This window comes from Acanthochromis polyacanthus, chromosome 1, assembly GCF_021347895.1.
Source record: "Acanthochromis polyacanthus isolate Apoly-LR-REF ecotype Palm Island chromosome 1, KAUST_Apoly_ChrSc, whole genome shotgun sequence".
NCBI lineage: Eukaryota > Metazoa > Chordata > Actinopteri > Pomacentridae > Acanthochromis > Acanthochromis polyacanthus.
Window position 1 is genome coordinate 58,361,850 of NC_067113.1, and position 24,011 is coordinate 58,385,860.

Consider the following 24,011-nt stretch of genomic DNA (forward strand, 5'->3'; position numbering starts at 1 on the left):
TGGTAGGTAGATTGGCACATAGGTTGCTTTTGTTTTATGTTAGCTGACACAGTTTATCATCAGATACATGCAAAAATGGAAGAAATGAGGAGGTTGAATACTTTTTTTGTGTATTACAATCCAGCCACTAACCGTTTACCACTCAGAGGAACTTTATTAAGTTGCAAAGACAACAGGTCAAAATAAAATGTAATCAGAAAAATAAAGTTTCCTTTGAACATAAAGTCATGTTTGAAGGACACTGCCATGTTGTCACAGGATTATCTATGAGCCTGCTGCTGTGCTCTCATCCTGTTGGTCTCACAACAGAACCGTTTGCTCATATCTGTAACAGTTAAGACAGCCACCAAATTGTTTTCCTTTCTCTATAATTACATGTTTCTGGGTAACTGTGGGCGAAAACCTTAAAAACAGGTAAACTCCAAGGATAATGAGTGTTTCTAATGTTCCTGTCCTCCAGAAGTACAAGGAATAGGATTACTCAGTACTAGTACCTACATACACACTCAAACACATAATAACCAGGATTACCTTCTCCTTGAGGGTGTTCACATAAAGGTCACTGTTTGCAAAGTAGATTGAGGAGTTGGAGTGGAAAACCTTAATCCCCTCATATTCAGCCGCCTGGGAACAAACCACAAATCACAGACATTCAGGCCAGAAGAAGCGGTGAGAACTTTTGATCCTGGCTTTTATCTTCTCACAGACTCACCTCCTCGTAATCGTCCACGTCATAGTACAGTCCTGTGCTGGAAACGTGGCCCAGGATGGAACTTTTAGGGCTGGAAGACAAAGAGAAAACTTTTGCACTAAATTCTTCACCATTAAGTTTATTAGCTGAATGTAGAGAAAATAATTCTGTGAAGACAAAGACAAACATACACTACTGTTCAAACGTTTGGGGTCCTTTAGACAATTTCATGTTTTCCATGAAAACTCACACTTTTATTCATGTGCTAACATAACTGCACAAGGGTTTTCTAATCATCAGTGAGCCTTTCAACACCATCAGCTAACACAATGTAGCATTAGAACACAGGAGGGATGGTTGCTGGAAATGTTCCTCTCTACCCCTATGGAGATATTCCAGTAAACATTTCCAGCTAGAATAGTCATTTACCACATTAACAAAGTCTAGATTGGATTTCTGACTGACCCCAAACTTTTGAACGGTAGTGTAAACCAACTAAGGACAATCAGCTGCCAGTCATCAGTACCTCTGTGTCCTGTAGATGACTGTTAGTATGGCGAACGAGATGGCTACCAAGAGGCCATAATCCAAACCCAGCAGCAGAGACGCTACGTAGGCTACCAGCCAGATGGCCTGAGAGAGAAAAGGGAGCAAACAATCATACAGCGACATGAAACTTTACAATCACAGGAGGATGCTGAAAGAAGAACGCTAAAAGCAACATCCTCTTTGACGGAAAGCAAAGACTCATCACCTTTAATTTGCTTTCAGTGAAAGAAATCTAATACAACCTGTCATCTGTTGATGTTTTAACATGATGCATGTCGCACCTTAAAAGCTCACATGGGATTACTAAGGCTTTTCAATTTTTATGAAAGTCCTACCTCAAATATGCTCCAATTATTTACCCTTCCACCGCTGATAAATTACAAACTCTTCACATTTAACTTGATTAAACTGGTTCATAATAAAAACTTGTATCGAATAAGAAACAGTCCTGGACCATGGTGTTTAGTAAGTGACATGATTGCTAGATTCTCTCCGATTTCATGATTATTTCTTTTAAAAATTGATAACCCCCTTCAGTAAGTCAATTTTTTTTCAAATATTTTGGACTTCAGATTGACCATAATTTTCCTTTAAGTCTCACATTGATTTTACAACAAAAACACATATGGTTGTTCACTGCATAACTCAATAAATGGGTTTACATTTCAAGTCAGAAAAATAATACTTTATGAGTTGATAACACCTAGAATGCTGAAACTGTTCATCCAAACACATCTAACACTTATCTTAAGGTCCTTAACGTTGAATATAATTCTCTATGAAGATTTGTATTGAGCTGTCCTGATAGAACTCACCATTGTCTCAGCATGAAATCTTAATGGTTGCAGCCTAAATCTATATGACAATTTATATTCTAACGGTCCTTCTTCTTGCTCCCTTAGATCTATCCTTTCTTTACATTAAAATGTAAATCTCCTCCCAACTGGAATAATCATTGTCCGTCTCTCACATCTGTTCTTTTTCCTGGTTCAGGTCATCTTTGTTTTTTTCTCACATTAAAACAAATTGTTATTGCTTCAAGTTTGCATGCACTTTCAATTTTTTGGTTTATTTTGCACTTATTGTATATTATTGTAACTGGGTCTTTGTGCGTGATTATTCTTCTACAGTAGCTCAGGTCAGCAGGTGTGGGTGCAGAGGCTGAGTGATTATCCACATTGCTCTGTCTGTACTGTTTCATAATGCTGTGTTTGCTTCCATTTGTGTTCTCTAGGACCTCTTGAAAATGAGATACCATATCTCATGGGGCATTCAATTCATGAAATTCAAATATTCTGAGGACTGCAATCTGTCTTGTCGTTTCCAATCCTGAGGTAGAACAGCCCATTAAACACACAAGTGTCCAATAACAAACAGCTCTGTGAACAGCTGGGCCGCAGCCAGACACAGACACCAGGCTGAATGGACTAAACAAACAGAAGCTTTAGAATTATGAACGACTTTCTGTTGTTGTTTTTTTTAAATTATATTGCTCCTATTGCCTCTATTGTCTATCCAGTTCTGAAACAAACAGGCTTAGAGGTAAAGTCAGATACATTTAGCTCTTACCATACATTCAAAACATCAGTGTTTGATGTTCTGACTAAAGATGGACCACGTGCTGCTTGTGGTAAGATTATTTAGACAACAGAGCTCTGCTGCAGTGCAAGTAAGATCAATCTAGAAATAGAATGAATTATCAAGTACAAGTTCATTTTACACCGTCAGGTTTTTGGGGTTCCTGCCAGAAAACTACAGCACAGTGACATTCCTGTGCTGGGTCTGATTAAACAGACTGACCAGTTCGATCTTGCTGGTCCTCCACAGAGCCGGGATGTCTCTGAACTGCTTGAACATCCCCAACAAGTTGACCATGATGATGGAGGCCAGTGCAGTCTGGGAAACAGAGAGCAAAATGAGTGGAGCCGTCAGCCTTTGTCTGTACAAAAGACTGAAGTCAAAGAAAGTGTCCAGGTCCCGTTCCACCGGTTATATCAAGCTACCAAACTAAAATCTGGAAGCTTTGTGTCATGAACTCCACAACTTCACCCACCTGAGGGAGCGGCTGGAAGACAAAACCAATGGCCACCACCACGAGCAGCACCATGAGAGACGCCAGGAGCCCTGCAATCTGCAAACCCACACAAAGAACATCAACTGTGTCAACATCATTCCGCTCTGTGATTATGGTTTTACAGCACCAGTGTAGTCTAGTGAGACAGTGTAGGCCTTCCTGTGTGTGTGTGTGTGTGTGTGTGTGTGCGTGTCACCTGTGTTTTTCCTCCGGTGCTCTCCTGCACCAGGCTCCTTGACATGGAGCAAGTGACGGCAAATGTTTGGAAGAACGAGCTGATGAAGTTACACAGACCCAGAGCAATCAGTTCCTGAAAGCAACAAATAAGAAATTATGTGTGAAGCAATGACAAAGTGAACCTGTTCAGTCACTTGGTAGAAAAAAAAAAAGTTTAACTGTAGGAAACGCATCTGAAAACCTCCAATTTGTTGAAAAAAAAAAAAACAGGCAGATGTTGACATTGAAGAACAAGAGACAAGGAAGACTAAAGAGCTGGTGGTGGACTTCTGCAGGAGGAATCGCACTCCACCAACGTCGGTGAACATCCAGGGCATGGACATTGAAAGACTGCACTCGTACAAGACCCTGAGTTCACCTGAACAGTAAACTGGACTGGTCAGACCACAATAAAGCACTTTACAGGGTCAGAGCAGACTATCTGCTAAGGAGACTGAGGTCTGTTGGGGTACAGGATGGAACTCCTGAAGACTTTGTGTGACTCTCTGGTGGCATCAGTCATCTTCTGTGGAGTGGTCTGCTGGGGCAATAGCATCTCTGCTATTGCCCCAGAGGACAACTGATGTAGATGGGGGGAGGAAGGGGACAGTCACTCCCACCCCATGCATGACATATTCTACATCCACAGTGCTGAGGTCACTGGGTAGCTCCTTTAGTGACAGACTGCGTCACCCCAGATGTGTGAGAAAGCGTTACCAGAGATCCTTCTATCCTGCTGGTATCAGACTCTTCAATAAGCACTGCTCCCAACAGACCACAAACACACTCACATAATGACAGTCAGCCAACTGTCATGTGTAATAAACCAAAGTGGAATTCATTCCTGTAAATATCCTTTAATTTGTGTTCTTAGTATCCTTGTGTTTCTCAGTTTTTCTTATTTATACCGTAAAGAAAGTATGAATGCCTCAACTCTTCAATTTATAGTTGTGTTTTATTGCTTTTCTTACTTGCTCTGTCACTTAGAAATGTCCTCTTTTTTGGAAAGAAAAGTTGTTGTTTTTTTCAATGAAGACAACATTAAATGAATCAGAAATACAGCCTAGACATTGTTAATGTGGTAAATGACTATTCTAGCAGGAAACAGCTGATCTTTAATGGAATATCTCCATAGGGGTACAGAGGAACATTTCCAGCAACCATCACTCCTGTGTTCTAATGCTACATTGTGTTAGCTAATGGTGTTGAAAGGCTAATTGAGGATTAGAAAACCCTTGTGCAGTTACTGTATGTTAGCACATAAATAAAAGTGTGAGTTTTCATGAAAGACATGAAATTGCATTTTTCCCAGTGACTTTCTAAAAAAAATGGTAAGTTTAACATCTGCAGAATGAAGTAGACTAAGTGATAAACATAGCTAGCAACCATCAGCTAATAATGGCATCAGTGGCTCTAGATTCCAAAGTGGAATCCCTGTTTGATGCAATCTGTAATTTCCAATATGCTGGTAGTTAAGTTTTTTTTGTTTTTTTTTAATGGACACTTTTTGACCCACCTAGTGTCATTGATTCTAGTGGAAGCGTAGTGCTGCAGCAGCCACTCTGTCAACGGTCCGCACACATATCCAACATCACCACAGTAATAATTGCGTAGTGTATAAAATGACACAATGAACAATCTTTCAAACAGCCATGAATCACTGCTGTCCCCGATGAAGATCTCACAAGATCTGAAGCTGGAGAAGTGACCGTGTTTCAGAAAATGATTGACTGCATCCAAGAGCACAATAAGAAACAGTGAGTCTGTGACTGACAGATAAGCTGCACAGTGTGGGTTTAACACATCGCTGGCATGTTTCACTGTTAAAAGACAAAACGCTTCATTAAACAGACTCTCTTTGGATCATTGAAAACCATTGATCTTGTCCCATGAGGAACACTGTTAAAGTGGCTCATAGACTTCAAATATCCTTTCCTCAAAAACAAATATTGTAGAGGGCAAAGGGTGGGGGGTTCTTGTGTATTTGGGTCACTATGGTATGTCGCCTGACTCTGCTCGTGAACCTATGTGACGTATGTTTACGTGCTCTAGTTTCCTTGTCACTGGGCAGCATGAACAAAAACAACCTACGTACAAGTACAAGGTCATTTTTTCATGTGGTTCAGCCGAAACAAAATACTCAGTGCATGCCCTCAAAAAACATGTGCTACTGGGATAACACATGACATGCACACGCACTGTAGAAACAAGAGGCCTGTACTACGAAGCAGGATTTGTGCTTAGCAAGGTAACTCCAGGTTTAATCCTTTCTTTTCAGGTCTATAGCGGTGGTTCAAGTCTTATCAGGCTACATTGTCACGGTAACTTGCACTGAACTCCTAACCCGTTATTGTCACCACAGAGATGAATGCATCCTAAAACATCTCTGACTGAGCAATCTTTTTTTTTTTTTTTTTTGGAAAACAGCATCACTACTTCTGGAATATTCTGTGGAGCTCAGTGTGCAGACAATGAGATGGGAAGGTACGACTTTCTAGAGCTACAAGAGGATTAGAATTTGCTCTTGTGAAAAATATGCACCTCTCGATCTGTCCATGTGTGTGATTGGTCGTCTGATACCAACACCACCCCTTTCATATGGACTAGATTCACACACTTCAGTTGACTTACAGAGTGGATAACCAGCTTCATGTGACTGGTATGAGCACAGATCAATAATCAGTAAATATCTGAGTAGATTTTAAACATATCTTGAGCTTTTTAAAAATGCTGCAGAGTGTTGGTGCTTTCACAGCCTCTCTCACAGGTTGGAGAGCAGCTGTAACCCGGTAACAGGTGTAAACATACTGATCCATGTTAGCGTTTGTTGTGCCAGGATCTGCAGCTCCTCGCATGGCCGCACTCACCTGGTTTCCATCCACGCTGTATCCGTGTTTCAGGGCAAAGATCTTGGCAAGTGAGATGCCCATTGAGAATCCCACTATCGCTACAGCGAAGGAGTCTGTGACCAAACTGGGCAACAGAGAGAACAGCGGTGCAGCAGGGGGGACAAGCCTGAGAACACATGAGAACACAGCAGCATGTCAGTATATTTCAGCTGAAATGGTTCCTTTCAAGGTTTTAAATGGAGAACGAGCGTATCAAATCACACATTTACAAGAAAGATATGAAACAACTGCTGTAGTGCATTCAGATATCACAGGTGTTGTCTTTCTGTGATGGATATACACATACATATATATATTATATATTCATACATATAATATACACGTATATTCTGTAAATTCCAGGACATTTCAGAAACAGCTTACCCCGCTGGTATGTTCCCAACGACGGCCACGCTGTAGTCTTTTGATAAGGACAGACCATACGAGGCTCCAGTTGACACAATAACCACAATAATCTCCCCAGGAATGGGAATGGGCAGCTTCTTCTTGTACCGTTCGTTAAGGTGTTTGACTACATACAGGAACACGATGCACGAAAGTCCCAGGAGGAGAGTAGTGACGTTGGTGGAGGTAATTTCACTTAATACTGCTTTGACGCTCTGTGGTGACGGAAAAATGACAAAGTCAGTGATTTAGATGTTGCATTTACCAAACATACAGTTTAATAAAACCTGTGCTGTGAAGAAGGACTCAGCTGTTCAACACTCTTGTGTTTTCCTCTCTTACAAACACTACAGAAACTATTAAAACTTACATAAACAGCAGAGAGGGGCCCAGAGAAGCGCTGTGTTTTCACCCCCAGCAGGTACTTCAGCTGGGATATGACAACATGAAAGGCTGCTGCTGTAGTAAAGCCTCGCACCAGGGGCTCTGTGAGGTAGATCGCCACAAAGCCAAACCTGAGAAGACCGAATACAATCTGAAAAGAAAAGTAAAACAAAGTCACAGAGAAAGACAGGACGAGATATAAACAAACAGCTCGGTTTAATACAATCAGTATCAAGGTGATACATCAGCAGGGACTCGCACGTCTTGCTGCTTTGAGTAAACATTGATTTTTCAGCGTGAGAAGAGTTGAGTGCCCGGTATCACTTTACTCTGACGTTCTAACCAAATAACAGCCACTCTGTGAGCTTTTAGGACAGCCTGACCACATCAGCAGCAGCCTGCAGCGGCTGGCTCAGTGTGTTAGCGGTTTTGAGGCTGACCTGGATGATTCCCACCAGGGTTGTTAGCACCACGGCCACCTGGACCCTCCTGTCATCACGAGCCTCCACGTCCAGGACCATAGACGTGTTGGTTCCATTGGCAGGGAGGACATAAAACATGGAGTCTGGGGCCTCTCTCACCACAACTCCCCCAATCATCAGACTTATAACTGCGAAGGTGCCTGCAGGTCAGAAACACAAGGAAAGCAGTTTCACAGGTTTGGTTCCATGCAGGGATTTGTGACCATCATGCTCAGTATCTCTATGAGTGAAAAGTCCATCTTGCTCAGCAGCCAAGTTACTCTTTCTCACTCCGGCAGACGTTAAGGGATCATCATTTCCATAGCAACCTGCTGCTAAGCCAGATCGTACCCGTTCTGTCAGATGGACTTAAAGGTCAAACTGCCATGTGAGATCGCTTCAGAAAAGAAAGTAGCCAGATGGATTAGCTGACAGGGGTTGGGTTCACTGAAATTATGCAATCCTGCTACTCATGTCAGCTGACGCTGCAGTCTGTGATCACTGACTGTTTAGGTCAGGGCTGTCAAACACGCAGCCCGCGGGCCAAAACCGGCCCACCAGAGGGTTCAACCTGGCCCGCATGATGACTTTGTAAAGAGCAAAAATGACAGAAGACAATAACTGCAGATTGTAAATTTGTAAAACTATAATTTATAGACCATGACAAGTTGTTTTGATACTAGATTGCTCTTTTGTGTCATGTTTTTGTAATAATTTGTCTTGTTTTTGTTGTTTTTTTAACTTGTTTTGTCTGACTGTTGTCGTTTGTCTCAGTTTTGTCATTTGTTTCTCATTTTTGTCATTTTGTGTTTCCTTTTTGTCCCTCCTCAGGACAACCAAGAAACCATTTTTGACTCTGCAGCGACCAACATCTTGGGGACTATTCAGCTGAAATGCAGGCTGTGCTCACATAGAGCAGACTGTGTGTGTGTTTGTACATATGTGTACAAATGCATTTCTTGGTAAAAGCTGTGTTCAGTATTGTTGCTTTTGCAAAACTGTAATGTTGCTCAGAACCATATTTCATTCATTTTTTTGTTCATTCATACATGACTTCTGCTGTTCAAACCACATACTATATTACATTTTCAAATCTTCTCGCAAACCTTCTACACAGTACAATACAAACACAGCTAAGAGTGTGGACATGTATGCCCATGGCACAGAGCAGATGTAAGGCTAGATGAAGGCTGGTGGTGGAACACTAAATGACAATTCTTAATCAGTCACACAGTCTCTTGATGCTGCCCTTTAGAGCACACCAAACACGCTGTGCTCTAAAGGGCAAAACATCACTGTGAAAGTATTTCACCTTAGCCCCACTTATTTCCAGGCTTGCTGCTGAACAGTACCACGATGCCCAGTGTCCAGTGTGTGCATAGATGTGTGTTTATTTCCTGAGTGAAAAGGCCATCTTGCCCAGCACTTGAACACCTGCCCAGCTATTCCCCCTCACTCTCTGCCAGAACTTGAGCGATCATTTTCACACCATGCTTCTATTAAGGGGACATTTTTACAGTAAAGTCAGCCGCTTCCTGCCGCGTAATGACTTTTTAGCTTAGATCAGATGTTTGTTTCAGAAGGCCGAGGTAGTTTATTGTGTCCATTTGTCAGACGGACTTGAATGCTACAGCTGACACATGAGATGACTTGGAGCAGTTTCAAGAAGGGGAAGCGCACAGATGAGTGAGATGCCACAGGGTGGGGTCACTGAAGTTTCACAATCCTGTGGCTCACGTCAGCCGAGGACACTTAATGCAACTGAATCAAAGCACTTCCTCCTGAACTTTCATCTTTTATCTCCTAATCTGAATCTGTCTGAAGCGGTGCATGTGCCCGGGCCAGACACAGCTGCTAGTTTGAGTTGGTTGCACTGATTCTGGCAGTGAATGTGTTTAGCAGCCTGGGTGTGTGAGAATGCGACTTGTATTTAACAGCTCCCACAATTGATTTAGACCAGGAAGCCTGCCAACAAGTGAGGTCAAGAAACTACAAGACTCCTTTTCCTTGAAACACTGTGTCAAAGCAAAAGAGCAAGTCAACGTTTAGCATTTTATACACTATTTGTAGGGGAGAAAAATATAGGAAAATGTGGGGATACACAACAGGAGAAACCAGTTTCAAATAATTATTATACACAAGATTACAGCTAGATCATCAAAAATTCAAGAATTATAATAATTTCACTAGTGGTAGCTGTTGTCTGATCTTTACTTTGTAACTTCACATAGCAAGACTGTCAATCTTTGGATTATTCAGCCTGTTGAAACAAAGCAACAGGGCTGTAGTTCGAGTAATATTTGGCATTTAAACACTTTGTAAAGTCACTTTCAGCCTTTTTCCTGCTCAGACCACATCATTATCTTAATGTGTTATGTAGAGGTACATGTTTTGTTCAGCAAACATTTCCCACTGCGTAGTAGCTACTCCTTGATGTTATCAGAGTTCAGGGTAATGTTAGTAGCAGCTCCGCTCTTTATTGGATTTGAGGACATTTACATTCCAACAACCCCAACCACCAAAATCTAATTTTCCAGACACGTGAAACACTTAAACACCGAAACTTAAAAATTAAAGCGTACTGTACTGAAAATACAAATGACACAATGATGGTCTGATTCTATCGCACTCACACTGACCATGCTGCTATTTCTTCTACATCAGCTGGTGAGGACACTGTCCTGTTAAGCTTCAGCCTCTTCTACTAGCATCATATTATGTCTGTACATGTAGATACCAGGTGCAGTATTAAGACCCATTTTGCAAGATCTTTGCTTTACAGATAGGCAGATGGGAAACATAAAGCCAGCCAAAGACAGGTTTGTAACCAACTCCTGAGGCTAACCACCCCTTAGTTAGCTGTTTAACTACAGATGGAGAAATGGTCAGCAATTAGAAACGAGAAGCTGCTGTTGTCTATCTCCACCTGAAAAACAAGGACCCACTGTGTCAAAACGATTTTTAATGTGCAAGACTAACAATTCTGATCGTTGAATGAGCCAAAGTCACAAATGACTGGTCCTACAATAAACTGCAACTTGTAAACCTTTCACCATATGCATGAAAATTAATCTTGTAGAATAATGAACACAACAAAGCAAGCTAACAGCCAAAAAGGAATCTATAAATGTCATGGTATTTGTCTTTGTTGTTCCCCTGTCTTGATTTTGGCACCAGCTCAGGACGTTGGCACCAGCTACAGCTTGTAGGAGGAGATTTATGACCGAAGAGAAAAGCCTCCACATGGGAATCCAAGTTAATTTCTCACCTACTGATATGTGCCTAGACGTGCCAAAGAAGGTATACAGCAGGACGGGGTAGAATGAGGAGTACAGACCATAAACTGGAGGCACAGCAGCCAGCATAGCATAGGCTAGACCTGGAGCAGAAGAGAGAGAGAAAATGAACAACAACATCAGAGCTACAGGGATACCAAAACAAAGACAGCGTGAAGCTGAAAACAGTCCCTCTGGAGTTGGCTGCTAGCCCGTTACACTCTCTAACCGCTGTGTGATTCCAGATGATGAGCTTGACTCATTATTATTAAATAATACAGTGGTGCTGCAGAGGACTGACCTTGAGGGAGCTGCACAACTCCTGTACTGAGACCTGAGACCACGTCTGAAAGGAGGTACTGCCTGACTGGATAGGACGGCAGCCATGTTAGAATCGGCAGAAAGCTCCGAGCTACTGCCTTGGCCTTCTTTGATGAACACCTATGAAATGACACAAAAACTCTTTTTCTATCAGTTTGTAATTGAAAAAGAAATCCATGGCCAATCACAGAAGAGCCATCTATTCCATCACAGAAAGCTTTTATCCTAAAGCAAATTCAGCATAGATAGATTTTATCTGTCAGAACTGAATCAACAAAACCTAAAGCTCACTTAGCAGATAACGGCATCATGATGGTGGTTATCAGCTTTCCTTGTTAACTCATACTGTCTTGACTAACCCTTTAAATCCCACCTGAGTGGCACCGCTCCCATTTTATGAGTGCTCTTTAAATTACCTCAACTCCTCAAACATTTGCGAAACCATTTTGAGAAGATGCACTTTACGAGGGTATTATGGTACGTGAAAGGAACCACAAGCAACGATGTCCATCACAAAACCCCACGGGAGCAGTGCCGCTCCCATTTTACAAGTAGTATAAAATTTAAATTTTTGTAAATATGTATTGTAGTTCATATTTTATATATTTGTTCAATATTTTGTTCATGTTCAACTCCAGTTCCTAACTAAGTAAAATCCTGAAAAATCCAATTCTTGTTTTTCCCCCCACTTTCAACTATTGCTTAAGCTTAAGTTGTTCTGAAAAAATAGCTAAAAGCCATCACTCATAGTAGGATTTCTGATTTTTTTTACAGCCCAAATAAAAAAAAATCAAGGCGGCCTGTCTGACTCTTGGGTGTCAAAGGGCTCAGCTCTGTTCCCACTCTCTTAAAGAGAAAGTTTGAGGTGCCATTAAAAGTTTTCTTTTGCTCAAAATGAACCCGTCATGTGCCACCTGCTTTAGTCATCAAGAACTACTTGTTATAGTTATACAGTAAAAAGCAGCACTGTAGCAAGAGAAGAACGCTGGGAGAAAACTGGCAGTGTTGCAATATTTGCCTAGCATGACTGCATGGCTTTGTTCAGTTGCATTACTAATCTACAGTTCAGCAGATCTGTGGTACACTCCTCTGAATCCGGTGTGATATCATTCAACTAAGGCCCCTCTTGGTTTGACATGACACATGTTCCATTTTTTTTTACTTACAGAAAATCATTTTGATGATCCAACTCTCCTAGTCGCCAGTAAACCAATAAAAGTTAGCACATCTTAGTGGGTAAACACTGATATGAAATATTTGTTCTTTCTCACATCCTGCATAAAACTGACAGCCACCATGACTGACATGGAAGGTACACGCTTTTTAGGCATTCGGCTTTAGAAACAGGGCTATAAAATGATGTAAGCACAAGATCGTGATGAGGAAATATTCATGCTGCCAACTGCCATGTTGCCTTTCACAGGTTTAACGACCGCTAAAAGATATTCAAACCAGCAATAAACTGGCAATAGGTCACTAAACAGAGGACACTAGCGAAGCGATAGGACAAGCACAGCATTTATAGACATTTGCTTATACTCTCATTCTGACTTGCACTGACATAGCCTCACCTTTACTATAAAACCTGGTAGAAATCTCATGCCGTTTCAGATTCACAATTAAGTAAATGTTATTCTTAATGTCTACACCTAGACACTGACCCCTAATTGCTCCTGGTGGGTCGTGGTTAGCGCCTTGCATGGCAGCTTCCGCCATCAGTGTGTGAATGTGTGTGTGAATGGGTGAATGTGACATATCCTGTAAAGCGCTTTGGATAAAAGCGCTATATAAATACAACCATTTACCATTTTACCATTTTCACCTACTCACAAAATGCCACTGTGGCTGAAACGGCAAAATAGGATCTATTAGTTTGTGAAGAAACTATTAAAAGTTCGGACCGTCTTTTGCTCTGTTCATCCAAAATGACCAAAGACACATCGAAAAAAAGTAGACAAGCTGCTTTCTCGCCTTGTCAGCCACTATGTCACTTCACATTGAAAGAATAAGCCAAACGTTTTCCCAGTATCTTCACACTGTTCAAATACAATGGGTACCTGTGTTCCAATATATGTAGAAAATAACATCTGAGGGTTTTTTAGTCTGAAAATCAAGAAAAACGTCACATCACTTCAGTCATTTTCTTTGTTCAATAAGTATCTTTGCACTGTTGATCTGACAAAATGCAAAGTTTGAATGTGTCTCTTTGGGCGGTGGCTAATTGTAACATTTTACAGACTAAACCATTGGTCAGTTCAATTAAAAAAAAAGAGGATTCATAGAAATAATGAAGAATTATAAGTTGCAGCTCTAAAAATGCCTGGCCTTTCAGTGGACACCTGACAGATCATACAACAATTGATGATGATGAAAAGATGCATATTTTCATTTTCAACTAAAATGTCTTTGTTGTTGAGGCATTTACAGTCAGAATCCAATGAAAAATAGTCCCAATTTTATCGTCTTTAAATAGATTTTCATTAAATTATTGGTCCACTCAGTTTTACTCTGCTACTTATCAACTCCCAGATTCTTAAATGCTTTATCGTATTCTCGATTTAAATTTAGAAGGGATATACAGGGTCATTCAAAAAGAATGAACTGATTTCATTACTAAACAGTTTAATAAGGAAAAGCAGTAGAAAACTCCAGCCTAGTCACAAGTGTTCTACTCACAGTCAGCTTTTATTTGATGTTTACCGTCATCGAATAACAACAGCGATCAACTCAGTGGATCATGATTCACTGATACGAGTCTGGGAGGAATTCTCTGATCACACCGATGCTGTCGGGCTGCAGATGGCGGTCACACTGAACACAATAAAAGTTGATTCTGAGTAGAAAACTTGTGACTTCGTTTGAGTTTTCTGTTGCTTTTCCTTATTAAAATATTGCGTAATGAAATCGGTTTATTCTTTCTGAATAACCCTGTATATAATAAAAACATGCTAAAGTGAGCCCTGCAGTGCAAAAACATTTTCTTTTTCACTTGTGTGTTCCACAGATTTGACCATTTGTTCCAACTGCGCTCCAGCAGGACAAGCCAAAAGAAAGACTTTTCCCTCTAGACTTACTGAAACTTCTCTGCCAGCCTCTGTCGGATGGTGGTGGAGTTTTCTTTGCGGTTGACAAGATGCGTCCGGATGAAAGCTTCGTCGTAGACCGGACGCTCTATACTGTACATGAGCTGAGAGTCGGCATCCTGAAGCGCTGCTGCTGCTTCCTCTTGTTCCATAGCAGAAGCAGGAGGGATGATTGTACCGAGTGACAAAAGTCAAGCCACAGTCTATATATCCCCTGTGCAGTTTATCTCTCCCCCTTGCTTCTCCGTCATTATTCTGACTGGTTTATCTTCATTCCTTGCAGTGTTCCAGTGATGGTCCGTCTGCACTGTGTCGTTCTGCTCTGAGGGCAAGAGAAGACAAGACGGAGGTAACTACAAGTGTAGGCAAAAACAGCCAGCTCACATACAAAGTTATCTTTTATCTGATTTTTAGCAAACATTTACTCTTTGGCAAACTTAGGTAAATCCATGGGTTGCATTATATGTGAGCTGCTGCTGCTGGGACAAAGTTTGGGATAGAAAAGCTCATGACGTTCTTCTGGGCATGTCAGAACAGAAAACAAGTTTTGTAACTGGAGAACACTGCTCTCAAAAATCTCCCAACTGTGGAACGAAAGCCATACACGCAGGTTACATTTTAACCCTCGTGTCGTAATGCGGGTCAAAACTGACCCGTTTTAAAGTTTGAAAATATATATATATTTTCACAGTGAAACTTCTGATGTCCACATTTTCGAGAAATTTTTTTGAACATTTTTTGGTGGAAAAAAAAGGAATGTTAAAAATGTTTCTTTAAGAACATTCACAAAAAAAAAAAAAATCAACCAAAATCCAGCGATTTTTTACAGGTTTTACTGCTATATACGTAATCACTGTGGATATTTGTCAGATTTTTTTTGGAAGATTTTTACTCATTTTTTTGAAAATATCTACAAGAATTTTCTTGCCAAATATGGGGAAATTTTTTTTTAAATAAAACTTTTAAGGGAATTTTTTAAGGAATTATTGGAATTTTCTTCTGGAAGGTTTTGCAAATTTTCAGAAATTTGGGGAATTTTTTTGCTGAATTTTTATTTCAGAAAAGGAAACAATATTTTTTGGTGCCCTTAAATGAGGACAACAGGAGGGTTAAAGAGGAAATATTTGCTTTTCATCCGTAACAGAATCCTGTCTGTCAGTTAGATTCCATTGTAAAGTGCCGCCTGGAACATCTAGATAAAACCTGGACACCAACAAAGCAGGCAGTATGTAAGCTGAATGAAGAGGAAATCATTGTGTGCATATGATTCATAATGATTGTACAGTGACCTCATCTCCAGCTTTCCAGTTATTTAGCAAACAGTTCCTGTATCCATTTGAAACTAATAATACAAACAGATGTGCAAAAATGTGAAGTTCTCATATTCTATGTTCTGTACGTGACATTTAATTAACCACGTTAGAATTGTCACCCATGCTTTTATAAGCTCACAGTTGACACATACAGCTGCCAGGCTCACAGCTTGTACAAAGAAAAGACAGAACATCACTCCGCTTCTGGCTCATTTCCACTTATTACCAGTGAAATACAGAGCTAAATTTGAAACTGGATTGTCTGGTAATAAAGCTCTGAACGGTTTAGCTTCACCACACTACAAATAACTCCACTCTCTGCACCATCTGTTTTTAATGCACTTTGGCTGACCTCTTGCTTGCTTTCAATCGTTTTTGTCTTTTACAGTTTTGCTTTAAAAGTTCACCTTTTTTAAAGAAAAAAAATGAATCTAGCTATTCTGCTTTTACTTTGGCTATCCTGTTTAAATGGTCTCTCTTCACATGTGTTTATACTTAAGTCTTCTGTGATTCTTCCACCACGCATATATCTGCACCAGTGGATGCAGAAAACTTTCTGTTTTCTCCGTGCTCCGTCCTCGTCATGCCTCTCTGCAGGTATTTCTGGCTTTGGAGCTCAACAGGTCTGATCTGCATCCCACCAACAGATCCATATTCTGTTGTTTGTTGTCTATTTGTCTCTCCTTTCCCCCTCACCCCAAATGATCGAGGCAGACGTCCACCTCTCCCTGAGCCTGGTTCTGTTGGAGGCGTTGTCACCACTGTTCCTTTGGATTCATAGAGATTTCAATGTATAACTACGCAGGGTGTTGAGTTTAATTTTTAAATAGCTCAGTAGTTTCTTACAGGATGTATACTGCTCAAAAAAATTTAAGGAACACTTTGAAAATACATCATATTTAAATACGGGGAAAAAACAAACTGGATCTTAGCATTGATATGGACTGGATAATGTGTTAGGAATGAAAAGTGCCACATTGTTCGATGGGAATGAAAATTATCAACCCCCCAGGAGGGTTAAATTCAAGACACCCCAAAATCAAAGTGAAAAACTGATGTGGCAGGCTAGTCCATCTTGCTGAAATTCCTTGGCAGCAACTCAAAACGGTATTCAGTAGTTTGTATGACCTCCATGTGCTTGTATGCATGACTGACGATGTCGGGACAAACTCTGAATGAGACGATGGATGGTGTCCTGGGGTATCTCCTCCCAGAACTGGACCAGGGCATCGCTGAGCTCCTGGACAGTCTGAGGAGCAACCTGATGGTGTCGGATGGAACAAAACATAATGTTCCAAAGGTGTTCTATTGGATTCAGGTCAGGTGAGCATGGGGGCCAGCTAATGGTATCAGTTCCTTCATCCTCCAGGAACTGCATGAGTTCTCTTACCACATAAGACTGGGCACTGTCGTGCACCAGAAGGAATCCAGGACCACTGCACCATTGTAGAGTCTGACAATGGGTCAAAGGATTTCATCCTGATACCTAATGGCAGTCAGAATGCCATTGTCCAGCCTGTAGAGGTCTGTGCGTCCCTCCATGGATATGCCTCCCCACACCATCACTGACCCACCACCAAACCAGTCATGCTGAACAATGTTACAGGCAGCATAACGTTCTCCACGGCTTCTCCAGACCCTTTCATGTCGGTCACATGTGCTCAGGGTGAACCTGCTCTCATCTGTGAAAAGCACAGGGCACCAGTGGTGGACTTGCAAATTCCTGTGTTCTATGGCAAATGCCAGCCGAGCTCCACGGTGCCAGTCAGCGAGCACAGCGGGCACTAGAGGACGCTGGACCCTCAGACCACTCTCATTACATCTCTTTCTGATTGTTTGATCAGAGACATTCACACCAGTGGTCTGCTGAGGTCATTTTGTAGAGCTACTGCAGTGCTCATCCTGTTCCTCCTTGCACAAAGGAGCAGATACCTGTCCTGCTGATCGGTTGAGGACCTTCTACAGCCCTGTCAAGCTCTCCCAGACTGACTGCCTGTCTCCTGGAATCTCCTCCATGCGCTTGAGAATGTGCTGGGAGACACAACAAACCTTCTGGCAATGGCACGTATTGATGTTCCATCCTGGAGGAGTTGGACTGTCTGTGGAACCTCTGTAGGGTCCAGAAGTGACATTTACCCTAGCCAAATGCAAAACTAGTGAAACACAGTCAGAAAACATTAGGAAGGAAAAAAATGTCAGTGGCTTTCACCTGTAAACTCATTCCTGTTTTGGGGGTTGTCTCATTGTTACCCCTCTAGTGCATCTGTTGTTAATTTTATGAACACCAAAGCAGCTGAAACTGACTAAAAAGCCCCTCAGTTACTTACTTGACCAGATCAGTATCCCACATGTTTGACTGATTTGATTCAATACTTAGATTAAAAAGTGTTCCTTTAATTTTTTTGAGCAGTGTATATTGTGGGATCTTTCTGCGTGGAGTTTGCATGTTTTCCCTGTGCATTCGTGGGTTTTCTCCAGGTTCTCCAGCTTCCTCCCACAGTCCAAAAACATGCTGAGGTTAATTGATAACTCTAAATTCCCTGCAGGTGTGAATTAGAGTGTGTTTGTTTGTTTCTCCCAGCTCTGAGATAGACTGGTGACCCCAAATTAGCTGGGATAGACTCCAGTCCAACTCTAATGAGGATTAAGCATGCATAGGTAATGGATGGATGAATAGATGGATGTTTTAATTGTATTTTTACCACCTTAACATTTGTTCATATTAAAACTTTTGGGGTACATCCATAAGGTCAGTCTTATTTCCCTTCTAGAAAGCTCTCTGCTGTTTAAATTGTATTGTAGAGACAACATTGTGCAACAGGACCTTATTCTTAACTGAAGTGATGTATGGTGGAAGACTAATGCTAAAGCAGACAGAGATAATGTTATTTGCCTCTTTATTACATGAAGGGAGAACATTTTGAAGCTTCCCGGTGTGACTTATCAGTTCTCCAAATTAATCAACTCTCTGACGAACAGCCAACAGTCTGGAGCTTTCCTCTCATCTTGTTGGCTAGCTAACTAACACGATGCTGACGAAGGGCCAACAAAACAGCGTCTTATTCAATTCCAAATGTGAGAAAACGCTTCATTTCATTGAAGGACGATGGTTTGTGTCACAGGTATTAACCACAGCTCAACTCCACTAGCTATGTAAGCTGTTACAGGACAGGAGAGCTTTGCTACTCGCGCTTTACAGTTCATCGCTTAAGCTAAAATGCTAGTACCGGTGGTCTCTTACCTCCGTTCTCCTCCGGGATGCTGCCGGCTGAGGGACCGTATGGATTTATTAAACGAGCTCTGGGTTGAAGTTTAACAAGAACGACGTCCTTCCCGGACAGTAGCCAGCGCTTCTGATAAGCCAGAGATGGTCTGTGGTGAGAGGATGAATCACTCTGGTCTGCAAAAATGGGCGACGATGTTCACGCATGCGCCGGTCCTCATGCTGTCGCGCCGGTTTGTAGTCCCAAGATAAAAAGCTAGCTGGCAGCTTCCATCACACATTTCAGTGCTTTATCACAACTATTCTCTCATTATTTCAACCACAGGCGTTGCTGGCTTTCTTTTCAGTTCAATTCAGTGTGTTTTATTAGCATGAAAAGGCCTATCAAATACTGCCAAACTTGATTGCCATCAAGGATGTTATAATTAAAAATTATGACATGTTATAGCTAAAAATAATGAAAGGTAAGAAAATTTATAAAATAAAAAATTAAAAAGAAAAAATACTATTTTTATGTAGTATAATATGAATAACTGGATAAAAGAACAGGATAATAGTAAAAAAAAAATTAAAAGTCAATGCATGTATAAAGAACATTTAAAAACAATTGTGCTTGAACCAAACTGCTGTACAAATAAATAATAGGCCATGAAACCAAAACACAAATCTGGAAAAAATATGATAATAGGAACAAATTATAGAGAGCAATACAAGATGAAGTCTGTTTGCCAGGTCCAAAGATTGAATGTCACTGAAAAGAAAAGAAAAAGAAAGAAAGGAAAAGAAAACTTCCTTGGTGAAATTCAGAGCTCTAACCATCTTTATTATACAGTCTATGGCTCCAACTGGAGAATTAAGATGCAAGAGGTCTGCTAAATATGATGGTCTATTTAAAAGCTTAACAAAAAAATCTTTACTGGCATTATGTTATTACATAGTGAATGGATGCTTTACATTACTGCGCTATATGTTTCTCTTAAACAGTGATGCTCTAATTATGTGTCCCTCATTTTGTAACATGTAAAAACATATTGTACAGTTAGACATGCTGTGTGTCCATCATCTGTTGCCTTTCACTGTCATCTTGCTCTATAAAGTCTGTTGTTATTCATATATCATACCACAGTATAATATTTGTGTTATGAGACATTAAAAGCAATCTCTTTAGTTTTACTTTCAACAGTCCTGCTTTTTTTTTTTTAATGTTTAATCAAACAAAGGCTGCTGTTAGATGAAAACTGACAAGTGTTTTGTTCATACTCGGCATGGAAAGAGTCAGAGGTTGTTTACATTCAGTGTAGTTTCCTTCACAGAAGACACTCCACTGATGGACACACAAAATACCACAGACATATTCCATTATACTGTCTGTTTATCTGAACAGCTAGAAGTGACTGCTTTGTCAAAACCTTCTCTGTTGCCTTGAATAAAATTCTGATGCAGAAACACAGAGTTCTTTACATGGATGAGCCCAACTGGAATGTGTGAACAGTTATTCAGTAATATAAAAATAAGTAGTTGCTTTGTATCAGTATTGAATGCTTGTTGTTTTTAACAAAGGTTTAGCAGTTTTTCCTAATTGCTGACTACTTTTTATTGATGTTAAGCATTTTGGAAGATTGCTGCATTTAGTAGTTTAGTATCCAGTTCTTGCTAAATTTACTGTCACAAGCCAAAAAGCAGTTAAATACCTGGTACATTATTATAGCTATATACTGGTGTGTGGTAAAGGAAAACCCAACATAAAGCGTTGTAGTAAGGGTCACAGTAGTCAGCTTTGGTACAGCTTGGCAATGATTCTACAAGTTTCAGGAACTCTACTGGAAGGATGACCATCCATCCATCATCCATCCATCCATCCATCCATTCATCCATCCATCCATCCATCATCCATCCATCCGTCATCCATCCATCATCCATCCATTCATCCATCCATCCATCCATCCATTCGTCCATCCATCCATCCATCCATCCATCCATCCATCCCTTATCCATCTGTCCATCCATCTGTCCATCCATCATCCATCCATCCATCATCCATCCATCCATCCATCCGTCCATCCATCCATCCATCCATCCATCCATCCATCCATTCTCTTCTGCTTATCCATGGCCAGGTTCGAGGAGGCAGCAGATGAAGCAGGTCATTCCAGACGTCCCTCCCCACAGCAACACTTTCCAGCTCTTCCTGGGGATCTCGAGGCGTTCCCAGGCCAGATGAGATACATAATCCCTCCAGCGAGTTCTGGATCTACCCTGGAGTCTCCTCCCAGGCAGACATGTTGAGAAAACATCAAAGGAAGTCTCCCTGGAAGCATCCAAATCAGATTTCCAAACCACCTCAACTGACTCCTTTCAACATGAAGGAGCAGCAGCTCTGCTCTGAGCTCCATCCGGATGTCTGAGCTTCTCATCCTATCTCTAAGGCTAAGTCCAGCCACCCTACGGAGGAAGCTCATTTCAGCCCCTTGTACCCACGATCTCATTCTTTCAGTCACTACGACCACCACTCTCCCTGGAGATATTCCCTCCTTTGGTGTTTTGATGATGGTGGTAACAAGTCCTTCTAAAATGTCCCATAGGTGACCAGCTGTGTTGACATTCAGTGATTGTAAAGCCGTAGCAAATCATTAATTCTTTAATTTTGATTTGCATAGAACATTCCCGAACCAGAAGCCGTGGGTTAACGGTGAAGTCCGTGCAAAATTTAAAGCACGGACCGACGCCTACAGTTCCGGTGATTTGGAGGAGTACAGGAAGTCCAGGTATGCACTCTGGAGGGCTATTAACAGTGCTAAGAGACAGTACAGTGACAAAGTGGAGTCTCACTTCAGAGGCTCCAACATTAGGAATATGTGGGCTGGTCTAAATACACTGACAGATTATAAAAAGAGGAGCAGTAATACTGAGATGGTGTCTGCATCTCTTCCAGATGAACTGAACACCTTTTATGCCCACTTTGACAGCAACTCCCTGGCTGTGGAGGTGCAGAGGACCCAGGAGGACCGCTGCCCACTCGTGATATCCCGGGCAGACGTGTGTAAATAATTTAAAGGGATTAACATACGTAAGGCTCCTGGACCTAACGGCATCCCTGGCCGTGCCCTCAAGGTGTGTGCTGATCAGCTGGCAGATGTCTTTGTAGACATTTTCAACATGTCACTGCTCCAGTCTGTTGTCCCCACATGTTTCAAGAAGACCATCATTGTCCCTGTACCAAAAAAATCCAAAACCCTCTGCCTGAATGACTACTGCCCAGTAGCACTCACCTCCACCATCATGAAGTGTTTTGAGTGGTTAGTCAAAACATTCATCACCTCCTTCCTCCCCGTCTTACTAGATCCGCTTCAGTTCACCTACAGGCCAAATAGGTCAACTGAAGATGCCATCTCCCTCACCCTCCACACTGCCCTCTCCCACCTGGAGCAGGGGGACACATATGTGAGGATGCTGTTCATCGATTACAGTTCAGCATTCAACACCATTGTTCCCTCGAAGCTCGTCACCAAACTCGGTGATCTTGGTCTCAACAACTGCCTCTGTGACTGGATCCTGAACTTCCTGACGGGTAGGCCCCAGGCTGTGCGGATCGGCAGCACCACATCCTCCACCCTGACTCTCAGCACCGGCGCCCCCCAGGGCTGTGTGCTCAGTCCTCCCTGTACTCCCTGTTCACACATGACTGCGTGGCCATCCACAGCTCCAACACTATCATCAAATTTGCTGACGATACGACGGTCATCGGCCTGATCACCGGCGGCGATGAGACGGCATACAGAGAGGAGGTCAGAGCCCTGACATCTTGGTGTCAGGACAACAACCTCCGTCTGAATGTCAGCAAAACTAAGGAGCTGATAGTGGACTACGGGAAGAGACAGAGGGATGAACACGCCCCCCTCTCCATCAACGGGACTACGGTGGAGAGAGTCAGCAGCTTCAGGTTCCTCGGGGTTCACATCAGTGAGGACCTGACCTGGTCACACCACACTGACTTCATCACAAAGTCAGCAAGACAGCAGCTCTTCTTCCTCTGCAGGCTGCGGAGGCTCAACATGGACTCCAGAATCCTCTGCAGCTTCTACAGGTACACCATAGAAAGTATCCTGACCGGCTGCATCACCTCCTGGTACGGCAGTTGCACCGCCCTCAACCGTAAGGCTCTACAGAGGGTGGTGAAGACTGCACAGCACATCACCAGGACGATGCTGCCATCCATGGAGGAGCTCTACACCCAGCGGTGTAGGAAGAAAGCCAACAGGATCATTAGGGACTCTCACCACCCCAGCCACAAACTGTTCTGCCTGCTGCCTTCTGGCCGTCGGTACCGCAGCATCGGTGCCCGCATCAGCAGGCTCAGAGACAGTTTCATCTCGTAGGGCCATAAGACTTTTAAACTCCAAATAGCCTGAACATTTTGCACAACCCACCTCATTTGCACATACTACTTTATACTAGTCTGTCTATTTTATCTTGATTGTTGTGTGTTCTTTTTGCACTGTTATGGGGAATGAGAGACGCAAGCATTTCACTGCCAATAATTGCTTCATGTAATTTCTTAGCCTAGCCGCGCTAGACAACCCACGGCAACAAATTTAATTCTCTGCCAGGGTGGGTCTAGTTACCCTCCATAAGGCTCGAGGCTGGATTCTCCTAAAACTGGCCGGACGAATCACCATGAAGTGTAGAGTCAGAAGGCGGGCGTAACGAAGTGACGACAGAGGCGCGACGATTCTGACAGAAACAACCGGCGCACAATAAACAGTTATCTTTCGACTCGGCTTTGGCCACAGCCCTTAAAGATTTGAAGCTAAAATTCAACTTGAAAGATAAACAAAGGACAGCACTGAAGTGTTTCATTGAGAAGAAAGACGTATTTGGACTTATGCTGATGGGATATGGCAAATCCTTAATATACCAGTTGGCTCCGCTGGTTGGGAAGCTAATGGGATTTAGCCACAGTCCGCCGGCGCTCCAGGAACTACGTCAGCCTATTCGTTGTGCTGATTGGTTGTATACCTACCCAATTGCTGCAGGGTGATTTGAAAGACAACCTTTAAGCCCGCCTCCCTCCCTGTCAAGCGGCCCTAGACCCTTGTGCCTTCAGAACATGGGTCGAGCGCGGCTAGGC

General features: G+C 42.1%; 1 protein-coding gene across 3 annotated transcripts in view; it reads right to left on the reverse strand.

Moving 5' to 3' along the window:
• Positions 1–19,064, reverse strand: part of slc26a5 (solute carrier family 26 member 5) — a 25,944-nt gene extending 6,880 nt beyond the window's left edge. The window contains exons 1-14 of one of the 3 annotated variants that reach the window (XM_051959136.1): positions 18,902–19,064; positions 14,339–14,664; positions 11,245–11,384; positions 10,937–11,047; positions 7,648–7,829; positions 7,194–7,358; positions 6,803–7,038; positions 6,398–6,545; positions 3,511–3,624; positions 3,294–3,371; positions 3,041–3,136; positions 1,218–1,324; positions 713–782; positions 532–624 (exon numbers count right to left, since the gene is read on the reverse strand). In XM_051959136.1, coding sequence (XP_051815096.1) covers positions 532–624; positions 713–782; positions 1,218–1,324; positions 3,041–3,136; positions 3,294–3,371; positions 3,511–3,624; positions 6,398–6,545; positions 6,803–7,038; positions 7,194–7,358; positions 7,648–7,829; positions 10,937–11,047; positions 11,245–11,384; positions 14,339–14,499 — 1,701 coding nt within the window. In that variant the 5' untranslated portion in view covers positions 14,500–14,664; positions 18,902–19,064. Of the gene's footprint in view, positions 1–531; positions 625–712; positions 783–1,217; positions 1,325–3,040; positions 3,137–3,293; positions 3,372–3,510; positions 3,625–6,397; positions 6,546–6,802; positions 7,039–7,193; positions 7,359–7,647; positions 7,830–10,936; positions 11,048–11,244; positions 11,385–14,338; positions 14,670–18,901 lie in introns of those variants that run through there. The other 2 variants (XM_022197693.2, XM_051959174.1) reach the window with 2 other exon arrangements.
• Between the last annotated feature and the right edge of the window lie 4,947 nt (positions 19,065–24,011).